At 37.8% G+C, this 13,857-nt stretch overlaps 1 protein-coding gene across 2 annotated transcripts in view; it reads right to left on the bottom strand.

The window, feature by feature from the left end:
- LOC128639092 (B-cell receptor CD22) overlaps positions 1-13,857 on the bottom strand; it is a 256,771-nt gene that overhangs the window by 49,166 nt on the left and 193,748 nt on the right. For both annotated transcript variants that reach the window (XM_053691241.1, XM_053691242.1), the window contains one exon: positions 13,338-13,434. In XM_053691241.1, the coding sequence (XP_053547216.1) occupies positions 13,338-13,434 (97 nt within the window). The remainder of the gene's footprint in view (positions 1-13,337; positions 13,435-13,857) is intronic.

Raw genomic sequence — 13,857 nt, 5'->3', positions numbered from 1 at the left:
ACCAGTCCTATTGATGTTCAGTCTAATAAACGTTTAAATGCTGTTTTTAAACCTCCTGTGGTTTCCCCAGGGGTTTTTCCTATTCCTGAGGCTATTTCTGATATGATTTCTAGGGAATGGAATAAGCCAGGTACTTCTTTTATTCCTTCTTCAAGGTTTAAAAAATTGTATCCTTTACCAGAAAAATCTATAGAGTTTTGGGAAAAAATCCCCAAAGTTGATGGGGCTATTTCTACTCTTGCTAAACGTACCACTATTCCTATAGAAGATAGTACTTCCTTTAAGGATCCTTTAGATAGGAAGCTTGAATCCTATCTAAGGAAGGCCTATTTATATTCAGGTCATCTTCTCAGACCTGTTATTTCTTTGGCTGATGTTGTGGCTGCCTCAACTGGTTGGAGAATTTAGCGCAACGAGAATTGGATCCTGACATATCTAGCATTACTCGCTTACTGCAACATGCTAATAATTTTATTTGTGATGCCATTTTTGATATTATCAAAATTGATGTTAGATCCATGTCTTTAGCTCTATTAGCTAGAAGAGCTTTGTGGCTTAAATCTTGGAATGCTGATATGACATCTAAATCTAGATTACTATCTCTTTCTTTCCAAGGTAATAATTTATTTGGTTCTCAGTTGGATTCTATTATTTCAACTATCACTGGAGGAAAATTAGTTATTTTGCCTCAGGATAAAAAACCTAAGGGTAAATCTAAGGCTTCTAACCGTTTTTGTTCCTTTCGTCAGAATAAGGAACAAAAACTCAATCCTCCTCCCAAGGAATCTGCTTCCAGTTGGAAGCCTTCCTCAAATTGGAATAAATCCAAGCCATTTAGGAAACCAAAGTCTGCCCCTAAGTCCGCATGAAGGTGCGGCCCTCATTCCAGCTCAGCTGGTAGGGGGCGGATTAAGGTTTTTCAAGGATTTTTGGATAAAATCTGTCCAAAATCACTGGATTCAGAACATTTTCTCTCAAGGGTATCGAATAGGATTCAAAGTAAGACCTCCTGTGAGAAGATTTTTTCTCTCATGCATCCCTGTAAATCCAGTAAAAGCTCAGGCTTTTCTGAAGTGTGTTTCAGACTTGGAGTCTTCAGGGGTAATCATGCCAGTTCCTTCTCAGGAACAAGGTTTGGGGTTTTATTCAAACCTATTCATTGTACCAAAGAAAGAAAATTTGTTCAGACCAGTTCTGGATCTGAAAATTTTGAATCGTTATGTAAGAGTACCAACATTCAAGATGGTGACTATAAGGACTATTCTGCCTTTTGTTCAGCAAGGACATTATATGTCCACAATAGACTTGCAGGATGCATACCTTCATATTCCGATTCATCCAGAACACTATCAGTTTCTGAGATTCTCTTTTCTAGACAAGCATTACCAATTTGTTGCTCTTCCATTTGGCCTAACAACAGCTCCAAGAATCTTTTCAAAGGTTCTGGGTGCCCTACTATCTATTATCAAAGAAAAGGGTATTGCGGTGTTTCCTTATTTGGACGATATCTTGGTACTAGCTCAGTCTTTACATACTGCAGAATCTCACACGAATCAACTAGTGTTGTTTCTTCGGAAACATGGTTGGAGGATCAATTTACCAAAAAGTTTCTTGATTCCTCAGACAAGGGTCACCTTTTTAGGCTTCCAGATAGATTCAGTGTCCATGACTCTGTCTCTAACAGACAAGAGACGTTTAAAATTGGTCGCAGCATGCCAGCACCTTCAGTCTACGTCATTCCCTTCAGTGGATATGTGCATGGAAGTTTTAGGTCTCATGACTGCAGCATCGGACGCGATCCCCTTTGCTCATTTTCACATGAGACCTCTACAGCTTTGCATGCTGAATCAATGGTGCAGAGATTATACAAAGATATCACAATTAATATCCTTGAATCCCAATGTACGACACTCTCTGACATGGTGGATAGATCACCATTGTTTGGTTCAAGGGGCCTCTTTTGTTCGGCCAACCTGGACTGTGATCTCAACAGATGCGAGTCTTTCAGGTTGGGGAGCTGTTTGGGGATCTCTGACAGCACAAGGGATTTGGAAATCTCAAGAGGCGAGATTACCAATAAATATTTTAGAACTCGGTGCAATTCTCAGGGCTCTTCAGCTTTGGCCTCTGCTAAAGAGAGAACCGTTCATTTGTTTTCAGACAGACAATATCACAACTGTGGCTTATGTCAATCATCAGGGTGGGACTCACAGTCCCCAAGCTATGAAAGAAGTATCTCGGATACTTGCTTGGGCGGAATCCAGCTCCTGTCTAATTTCTGCGGTGCATATCCCAGGTTTAGACAATTGGGAGGGGGATTATCTCAGCCGCCAGACTTTACATCCAGGGGAGTGGTCTCTCCATCCAGATGTGTTTTCTCAGATTATTCAGATGTGGGGTCTTCCAGAGATAGATCTCATGGCCTCTCATCTAAACAAGAAACTTCCCAGATACCTGTCCAGGTCCAGGGATGTTCAGGAGGAAGCAGTGGATGCACTGACACTTCCTTGGTGTTATCATCCTGCTTACATCTTCCCGCCTCTAGTTCTCCTTCCAAGAGTGATCTCCAAAATCATCATGGAACAGTCTTTTGTGTTGCTGGTGGCTCCAGCATGGCCACACAGGTTTGGTATGCGGATCTGGTGCGGATGTCCAGTTGCCCGCCTTGGCCACTTCCGTTACGGCCGGACCTACTATCTCAAGGTCCGTTTTTCCATCAGGATCTCAAATCATTAAATTTGAAGGTGTGGAAATTGAACGCTTAGTTCTAAGTCATACAGGTTTCTCTGACTCAGTGATTAATACTATGTTACAAGCTCGTAAATCTGTCTCTAGAAAGATTTATTATAGAGTTTGGAAGACTTACATTTCATGGTGTTCTTCTCATAAATTCTCCTGGCATTCTTTTAGAATTCCTAGAATTTTACAGTTCCTTCAGGATGGTTTGGATAAGGGTTTGTCTGCAAGTTCCTTGAAAGGACAAATCTCCGCTCTTTCTGTTTTATTTCACAGAAAGATTGCTATACTTCCTGATATTCACTGTTTTGTACAGGCTTTAGTTCATATTAAGCCTGTCATTAAATCAATTTCTCCTCCTTGGAGTCTTAATTTGGTTCTGAAGGCATTACAGGCTCCTCCATTTGAGCCTATGCATTCTTTGGATATTAAACTACTTTCTTGGAAAGTGTTGTTCCTTTTGGCTATCTCTTCGGCTAGAAGAGTTTCTGAGCTATCTGCTCTTTCTTGTGAGTCTCCTTTTCTGATTTTTCATCAGGATAAGGCAGTTTTGCTGACTTCTTTTCAATTTTTACCTAAGGTGTGAATTCTAACAACATTAGTAGAGAAATTGTTGTCCCTTCCTTATGTCCTAATCCTAAGAATTCTTTGGAGAGATCCTTACATTCTTTGGATGTGGTAAGAGCTTTGAAATATTATGTGGAAGCTACTAAAGATTTCAAGAAGACTTCCAGTCTATTTGTTTTATTTTCTGGTCCTAGGAAAGGCCAGAAGGCTTCTGCTAGTTCCTTGGCTTCTTGGTTGAAACTTTTGATTCATCAAGCTTATTTGGAGTCGGGTCAGGCCCCGCCTCAGAGAATTACAGCTCATTCTACTAGATCAGTTTCCACTTCGTGGGCTTTTAAGAATGAAGCTTCAGTTGATCAGATTTGCAAAGCGGCGACTTCGTCCTCTTTGCATACATTTACTAAATTCTACCGTTTTGATGTATTTGCTTCTTCGGAAGCAGTTTTTGGTAGACAAGTTCTTCAGGCAGCTGTTTCAGTTTGATTCTTCTGCTTTTGATTTAAGTTTTTTCTTTCAAAGATGAAATAAACTTATTTTTGTTTTGGGTTGTGGATTAATTTTTTCAGCGGAATATGGCTGTTATTATTTTTATTCCCTCCCTCTCTAGTGACTCTTGAGTGGAAGACTCCACATCTTGGGTATTGATATCCCATATGTCACTAGCTCATGGACTCTTGCCAATTACATGAAAGAAAACATAATTTATGTAAGAACTTACCTGATAAATTAATTTCTTTCATATTGGCAAGAGTCCATGAGGCCCACCCTTTTTTTGGTGGTTATGATTTTTTGTATAAAGCACAATTATTTCCAAATTTCCTTTGTTGATGCTTTCTACTCCTTTCTTTATCACCCCACTGCTTGGCTATTCATTAAACTGAATTGTGGGTGTGGTGAGGGGTGTATTTATAGGCATTTTGAGGTTTGGGAAACTTTGCCCCTCCTGGTAGGATTGTATATCCCATATGTCACTAGCTCATGGACTCTTGCCAATATGAAAGAAATGAATTTATCAGTTAAGTTCTTACATAAATTATGTTATTTACTCCTTGTCAGCTGTGGAAGTGCCCTTTTTCATTCTCTAAAACTTGTGTGAAATTTGTATGTTAAGCTTGTGGGGAGCTTACTGGAAAAGTGGCTAGGACACCTTCTGCTCCTTCTTTAATGTCTTAATTGATTAAATAAAACCTAACCTGCCTTACACTTAAACCTAACATTACAAAAAATTAAAAATCTTCCATTGCAAAAAATACCCAAACAAAATTATCCAAAAAAATAAAGATTAATCCTATTCTTATACCCTTAAAAGACGCCAAAATAAAAAACCTACTCTAGAATAAACTACCAAGGGCCCTTAAAAGAGCCTTTTGGGGGGCCCTTAAAAGGGCCTTTTGTAGGATATTGCCCTGAGATAAACAGCTCTTTTGCTCTAAAAAGAATACAAACACCCCATAACACTATACAAACCCCCATCCCCCAAACTACCAGGGGCACTTAAAAGGGCCTTTTGTAGGACATTGCCCTGAGATAAACAGCTCTTTTGCTCTAAAAAGAATACAAACACCCCCTAACACTATACAACCCCCCACCACCCAAAATACCAGGGCTCCTTAAAAGGGCCTTTTGTAGGGCATTGCTCTGAGATAAACAGCTCTTCTGCTCCAAAAAGAATACAAATACCCCTAACACTATACAAACCCCCACCCCCCAAACTACCAGGGGCCCTTAAAAGGGCCTTTTGTAGGGCATTGCCCTGAGATAAACATCTCTTTTGCTAAAAAAAAGCACCCCCTAAAAATATACATTACACAAAATAACAAACAAATTATTAAAAATAAAAAAATGATTCCTATTCTAATACCAATAGGAATTTTGCTCCAAAAATAATTTACATTCAAATTAGCCAATAAAATGAGAGCTGCTTAAATCCTATTGGCTGATTTGAATAGCCAATAGGATTATTTTAGGATTTTAGCAGCCCTAATTCCTATTGCCTGATTCAAAATTTTCAGGGAAAAGGAATGCAAGGGACACCATCTTGAATCGCGTCCCTTGCATTGAAGATTCAGTGTACGGCGGCGACCGTATGAAGAGGATGCTCCGCGCCGGATGTCTTCAGGATTGACCCGCTCCACGCCGGCTGGATGAAGATCGAAGAGGCCGCCTGGATGAAGACTTTTTCCCGCCTGGATGAGTACTTCGCCGGCTGGATGAAAATAGAAGAAGCCGTCTGGATGAAGACTTTTTGCCGCATGGATGAAGACTTTGACGGCTGGATGAAGATCCTTCAAGCGGGACTTCAACAACTGTAAGTGGATCATTGTGGGTTAGTGTTAGGTTTTTTTAAGAGTTTTTTGGATGTTTTTTTTTTTTAAATTAGGGTTTGGGCAATGTAAAAGAGATAAATGCCATTTTAAGGACAATGCATAAATGGTTAGCTTAGGTTATTTTAGATAGTTTTTTTATTTGGGGGGTTGGTTGTGTGGTGGGTTGTACTGTTGGGGAGGGTTGTTATTTTTTTTACAGGTAAATCTATCTTTGGGGCAATGCCACACAAAAGGCCCTTTTAAGGGCCATTAGTAGATTATTGTAGGCTAGGGTTTTTTTATTTGGGGGGGGGGGGGAATTTTTTTATTTTGATAGGGCTTTTAGATTAGGTGTAATTCTTTTTTATTTTTGATAATTTGTTTGTTATTTTTCATATTTTAGTGTTTGTTTTTTTGTAATTTAGTTAGTTTTTATTTTTTTGTAATTAGATACTTTTTGTAATTTTTAGAGTGGTTTTAGGATTTTTTATTGGTAGTTTAGTTTTATTTAATTGTAAATTATTTTAATAATTATAATAGTTTAATTGTTAGTTTCAATTTTTTTTTTAATTTGACAGGTAAATTTTAATTTAATTTAAGCTAGGGAAATTGTAATTTTAATATAAAGTTAGGGTTTGTTAGGTTTAAGGGTTACTAGTTTAAATTAGTTTATTTTGTTGTGTGGGGCTTTCGCTTTAGGGGTTAATAGTTTATTTTAGTATATTTCATTGTGGGGGGCTTGCGGTTTAGGAGTTAATAGGTTTATTATAGCGGCGGTGTGGGAGGACGGCAGATTAGGGGTTAATAATATATAAATAGTGTTTGCGATGTGGGAGGGCGGTGGTTTATGGGTTAATAAGTTTATTATAGTGGCGACAATGTAGGGGAGCGGCAGAATAGGGGTTAATACATTTTTTTAGTGGCGGCGATGTAGGGAGCGGCAGATTAGGGGTTAATAACTTTAACAAAGTGTTTGCGATGCGGGAGGGCCTTGGTTTAGGGGTTAATAGGCCGTTTATGGGTGTTAGTGTACTTTGTAACACTTTAGTTATAAGTTTTATGTTACAGATTTGTTACATACAACTCATAACTACTGACTTTAGATGGCTTTACAGATCTTGTCGTTTTAGGATGTAACGCTCACTTTTAAGCCGTATCGCAAATCTCGTAATATCTGCGATATGGGAATCCCATGAAAAAATGTCATTGTTACGTGTGCGGGACTGATGTTGCGTTACAGGCTAAAAGGTGTGCTGTACAGCTATACCGACAAGACTTGTAATAGCTGCAGTGCTGTTTAAATGCTGAAAATGCCATATTTTCAGCGTTACAAGCCGCAACGCAAAACTTGTAATCTAGGTAAAAGTGAGCAATTTTCAATTTATGTGTTTTTAAGTTTAAACTTTTTTTTTCTTTTTTCTTTTTGCATTCAATTATTTTTCTGTCTTTGATTGTTTCTTTGTGTTTTACTGCTTGCTACTCATCTTACTTGTGGCCTGATGATAAAAGATTAGCCTGCTTGTAAATAAATTGTACAGACTTCACAGAGGCTGAACTCACTAAAATGAAAAACCTGGAAGTCCCAGAGAAACAAGAGATGTTTCCTTTTAAAGGGACAGTACAAAGATAGATAATCCCTTTATTACCCATTCCCCAGTTTAATATAACCAGCCCAGTTACATTAATATACTTTATACCTCTGTGACTTTGTATCTAAGTATCTGAAAAATGCCCCCTTATCTCATGGATGTTTAGGGCTAGCATTTTTGCCATTCAGTTTTCTCATTTGTAACTCCACAGGAGTGAACATAGTGTTATCTATATTGAACACATTAACTAGCACTGTCTTGCTGTGAAAAGCTTATAAAATGGACTGAAATAAAGGCGGCCTGCATGGTCTTAAAAACAGACAGAGGTTTAGAGTTTTAGATGTTATAAAGTATATTAAAATAACAATATTGGTTATGCAAAGCTTGGGGAATGGGTAGGAAAGGTGTTATCTATCATTTAAGACTATAAACATTTTGTAGTAGCCTGTCCCTTTAAGTCTATCCGCACAGATAAAACGATCTACAATTATCCTACATCACTGCAAGATCTCTTACAAGATTCTAGACAGGCACATTTTGCTATGCTTCTCTTAGGGGTATTACCTGCATTTCTGTATGGTATGTGAAGGGACAAGCTCAGTGCAATACATCACTGCATGACATCCAATTTTGTTACTCTTATACTTTGTGCCTTGTTTTTTGTATAACTATACACTTCAGATTGTGTCCTTCAAGTTTTATTACATTTAAGTGCTGTACTTTCTATTTTGTATTTTATTGCATCTAGATTTAGATACAGAAGTAATTTTACAAATTTTGATTATGGGCCCCATGTATTAAAAGGCAGGCAGACTGTTTCTCAACTTGTGAAGCTGTCCACCTGCCTTTACTGAATATGGGCAGCAGATCTGTTGATCCTCTGGCCCGTATGTATCATTACACACTCCAATGAGTGTGTAATGCCTGCCCCTTCATTCGCGTGACCAATCGCGTGAGTGAAGGGACTGTCAATCACCAGTGATTTCTCTCTGCCACCTCAGAGGTGGTGTAGAGTGTAAGAAGCAACGGTCTAATGACCGCTGCTTCTTACATTGAAGGAAGCAGGCTCGCATATGCGAACCTGCCCTGCTAGTGCTCCGGAGCAGCTCTCGCTGCTTCGTACATGGAGTCCTATGTTTTGGAAGTTTCTGTGTTTCTTTAACAAATTAGGATCATACTATTAATACCATCCTTTCCTCTTATGGTGGACAAGAACTAGGAATAAGGGTAGGAAACTCAGGTATCAGTCTTATAGATAAAGGGGGTGGATGTTTCCTCCCTTGGTAAGTACTGTTTAGGATATAGGCCAAGATAAATGAATTTCTTTTTTCAGATTAAAATTTCTAATTATAATCACTATGTCCCATGTCCTTCCTTCTTTTCTTTGACCTTTCACTATCAATTTTTCTTCTATTCTACTTATTAGTTATATTGCCTAGATTACAAGTTCTGCATTAGCCTTAAAAAGCAGCGTTAAGGGGTCCTAACGCTGCTTTTTAATGCCCGCTGGTATTACGAGTCAGGCAAGAAAGGGTCTTCCACGACTTTTGTCTACCGCAAATCCCCTTACGTCAATTGCATATCCTATCTTTTAATGGGATTTGCCTAACGCTGGTATTACGAGTCTTGGAAGAAGTGAGCAGTACAGCCTCTACCTCCAAGACTCCTACCGCATAAAAAAGTCAGTAGTTAAGAGTTTTATGGGCTAACGCCGGAACATAAAGCTCTTAACTACAGTGCTACAAAGTACACTAACACCCATAAACTACCTATATACCCCTAAATCGAGGCCCCCCCACATCGGCCGACCGGACATCGCCGCCACCTACATTATCCCTATGAACCCCTAATCTGCTGTCCCTAACATCGCCAACACCGATATTATATTTATTAACCCCTAATCTGCTGACCGGACATCGCCGCCACTATAATAAATGTATTAACCCTTAAACCGCCGCACTCCCGCCTCGCAAACACTATAATAAATTGTATTAACCCCTAATCTGCCCCCCCCCCCAATGTCACCGCCACCTACCTACAATTTTTAACCCCTAATCTCCCGCCCCCAACGTCGCCGCTACTATAATAAAGTTATTAACCCCTAAACCTAAGTCTAACCCTAACACCCCCCTAAAGTTAAATATAATTTAAAGAAATCTAAATAAATGTACTATAATTAAATAAATTATTCCTATTTAAAACTAAATACTTAACTATAAAATAAACCCTAATATAGCTACAATATAACTAATAGTTACATTGTAGCTATTTTAGGATTTATATTTATTTTAAGGCAACTTTGTATTTATTTTAACTAGGTACAATAGCTATTAAATAGTTAATAACTATTTAATAACTACCTAGTTAAAATAAATACAAAATTACCTGTAAAATAAATCCTAACCTAAGTTACAAATACACCTAACATTACACTATCAATAAATTAATTAAATAAATTACCTACAATGATCTAAACTGAAATACAATTAAATAAACTAAACTATAGTACAACCCCCCCCCCCACTAAATTACAAAAAATAAAAAAATATTACAAGAATTTTAATCTAATTACACCTAATCTAAGCCCCCTAATAAAATAAAAAAGCCCCCAAAAATAATAAAATTCCCTACCCTATACTAAATTACAAAAGTAATCAGCTCTTTTACCAGCCCTTAAAAGGGCTTTTTTGCGGGGCATTGCCCCAAAGTAATCAGCTTTTTTACCTGTAAAAGAAAATACAAGACCCCCCCAACATTACAACCCACCACCCACACACTCCTACTCTAAAATACACCCGATCCCCCTTAAACTACCCCATTGAAGATCACCCTACCTTGAGCAGTGTTTACCCAGCCGGGCACCGATGGGCCAGAAGAGGACATCCGGACCAGCAAAAGACTTCATCCGATCGGGGCAGAAGAGGTCCTCCATCCAGCAGAAGTCTTCATCCATGTGGCATCTTCTGTCTTCATCCATCCGGCGAGGAGCGGATCCATCTTCAAGACATCCGACGCGGAGCATCCTCTTCTTCCCAACGACTAACAATGAATGAAGGTTCCTTTAAATGACGTTATCCAAGATGGCGTCCCTCGAATTCCGATTGGCTGATAGGATTCTATCAGCCAATCGGAATTAAGGTAGGAAAAATCTGATTGGTTGATTTAATCAGCCAATCGGATTGAAGTTCAATCCGATTGGCTGATTGGATCAGCCAATAGAATGCGGCGCCAATTCTATTGGCTGATCCAATCAGCCAATCGGATTGAACTTCAATCCGATTGGCTGATTAAATAAACCAATTGGATTTTTCCTACCTTAATTCCGATTGGCTGATAGAATCCTATCAGCCAATCGGAATTCGAGGGACGCCATCTTGGATGAAGTCATTTAAAGGAACCTTCATTCGTCGTTAGTCGTCAGGAAGAGGATGCTCTGCGTCGGATGTCTTGAAGATGGACCCACTCCGCGCCGGATGGATGAAGATAGAAGATGCCGCTTGGATGAAGAATTCTGCTGGATGGAGGACCTCTTCTGCCCAGATCGGATGAAGACTTCTGCCGGTCTGGATATCCTCTTCTGGCCCATCGGTGCCCGGCTGGGTGAACACGGCTCAAGGTAGGGTGATCTTCAATGGGGTAGTGTTAGGTTTTTTTAAGGGGGGATCTGGTGGGTTTTAGAGTAGGGGTGTGTGGGTGGTGGGCTGTAATGTTAGGGGGGGTGTCTTGTATTTTGTTTTACAGGTAAAAGAGCTGATTACTTTGGGGCAATGCCCAGCAAAAAGCCCTTTTAATGGCTGGTAAAAGAGCTGATTACTTTTGTAATTTAGTATAGGGTAGGGAATTTTATTATTTTGGGGGGCTTTTTTATTTTATTAGGGGGCTTAGATTGGGTGTAATTAGATTAAAATTCTTGTAATATTTTTATTTTTTGTAATATAGTTTAGTTTATTTAATTGTATTTTAGTTTAGATAATTGCAGGTAATTTATTTAATTAATTTATTGATAGTGTAGTGTTAGGTGTATTTTTAACTTCGGTTAGGATTTATTTTAAAGGTAATTTTGTATTTATTTTAACTAGGTAGCTATTAAATAGTTATCAACTATTTAATAGCTATTGTACCTTGTTAAAATAAATACAAAGTTGCCTGTAAAATAAATATAAATGCTAAAATAGCTACAATGTAACTATTAGTTATATTATAGCTATATTAGGGTTTATTTTATAGGTAAGTATTTAGTTTTAAATAGGAATAATTTATTTAATTATAGTAAATTTATTTAGATTTCTTTAAATTATATTTAACTTAGGGGGGTGTTAGGGTTAGGGTTAGACTTAGGTTTAGGGGTTAATAACTTTATTATAGTAGCGGCGACGTTGGGGGTGGGAGATTAGGGGTTAATAATTGTAGGTAGGTGGTGGCGACATTGGGGGGGCAGATTAGGGGTTAATACAATTTATTATAGTGTTTGCGAGGTGGGAGTGCGGCGGTTTAGGGGTTAATACATTTATTATAGTGGCAGCGATGTCCGGTTGGCAGATTAGGGGTTAATAATTGTAGGCAGGTGGCGGCGACGTGGGGGGGGGGGGCAGATTAGGGGTTAATAAATATAATATAGGTGTCGGCGATGTTAGGGGCAGCAGATTAGGGGTTCATAGGGATAATGTAGGTGGCGGCGGAGTCCGGAGAAGCAGATTAGGGGTTAAAGGGACATTAAACCCAAAAAAATTATTTAATTATTCAGATAGAGAATACAATTTTTAAAAAGTTTCCAATTTACTTCTATTATCAAAAATGTTTAATTCTCATGTTATTCTTTGTTAAAGAGATACCTAGGTAGGTTGCGTGCACATGCCTGAAGCACTACAGGACAGGAAATAGTGCTGCCATCTAGTGCTACTGCTAATGTATAACATTGTTGCAAAACTGCTGCTATATAGTGCTGCAGACATGTGCACACTCTTGGGCTTACATTTCTGCTTTTCAAATAAGGATAACAAGAAAACAAAGAAAATATGATAATAGGAGTAAATTAGAAAGTTGTTTAAAATGTTATGTTCTATCTAATTTATGAAAGAAAAAAATTGGGTTTTACGTCCCTCTAATAATATAATGTAGGTGTTGGCGATGTCGGGGACGGCAGATTAGGGGTTAATAAGTGTAAGGTTAGGGGTGTTTAGACTCTGGGTTCATGTTAGGGTGTTAGGTGTAGACTTAGAAAGTATTTCCCCATAGGAAACAATGGGGCTGCGTTAGGAGCTGAACGCTGCTTTTTTGCCGGTGTTAGGTTTTTTTTCAGCCAGCTCAGCCCCATTGTATCCTATGGGGAAATCGTGCACAAGCACATTTTTCCAGCTTACCGCTACCGTAAGCAACGCTGGTATTGAGGTGAGAAGTGGAGCTAAATTTTGCTCAACGCTCACTTTTCTGAGGCTAACGCAGCCATTCAGAAAACTCATAATACCAGCGTTGTTTAAAGTAAGCGCTGGAAAAAAAAGGAGCGTTAGCCCCGCAAGTTTTAACCGACAAAACTCGTAATCTAGCCGTTTGTTTCTTCCTCTCCACATTTTTTTTCATTTTCTACTATCTATTCCTATCACTTTTTTTTTTTCATTTTCCAATTTGCTCTCTGTTTCTAATGTTATATTTTCACTGTATCTAATGTTTATGTTTTCCTTTGCCTCTGTCCTTTGTTTCTTCTTAACATCAAAAAGTTGACATAATAAGAGGAGAAACAATTTTTTTTTATTATTTATACTACAAGTTAAAAAAGACAGCTCTGTTGCTGTAGTTGGTTATTTATGCAAATTAAAGTTATTTTTCCGTGTTCTGAATAATAAACTTTATTTGTGTGAGTATCTAAAAAAAAAAAAATCACTGCAGCTAGACATTAAATGTAAAGGTTGGCAAAATACTGAAATATCTCAGCACTTAAAAGGATTATAGTATAATACATTTGATATTACATACAGTATATTATGATAATATATTATTGATCATTTATATAATATGTTTAATCTTTTGATGGTCTACAAATAAATAATAATATATGACTATTCACTTTTAAGCCTTTTTTTCAGTATAATTGCTTATTTTCATTGAATTGTTTTGTTTGTACACGATTGGTTTAGTCACTTACCTTAGATAAATGTATGACACTAGAACCAATAATATCACAACAATAAGTCCAGCGGTGACTCCAAGAATTAATGCAATTTCATCCTTGCTATTTTCAGCTGCAAATGAAGAAACATCTATTAATATACCCTTTCATTTAGATTCTAATCTAGCTTCCTTGTATATTTGATAGAATCAACACTATCTTTGCTCATTAGATATGTTTTTTTTTTGGCAATTAGAGATATGAACATTTTTAAGATTTTAATGTGTAATTCGGCATAGTTAAAATTATTTTTAAACATATATTTATTATATATTTTGACATATTTTATGTAATTAAACTTCACGTTAGCGAAAACATTGCTAGCGTTAGGCTTTTTGGGTATTTTTAGGTTCCGCCGGTATTACAAGTTGAAAAGAACCTTATTTGGGCTAGCAGAGTTTTCACGTGCACATGCATGTGTTCCCCCATAGAAATCAATGGAGACTAAAAAGTGGGAAAATAAACCTAACCCTAAAAACCTAACCCTACTCGCAAA

This window comes from Bombina bombina, chromosome 8 (assembly GCF_027579735.1).
Source record: "Bombina bombina isolate aBomBom1 chromosome 8, aBomBom1.pri, whole genome shotgun sequence".
Classification (NCBI taxonomy): domain Eukaryota; kingdom Metazoa; phylum Chordata; class Amphibia; order Anura; family Bombinatoridae; genus Bombina; species Bombina bombina.
This window is presented reverse-complemented; position numbering and strand designations above follow the sequence as displayed.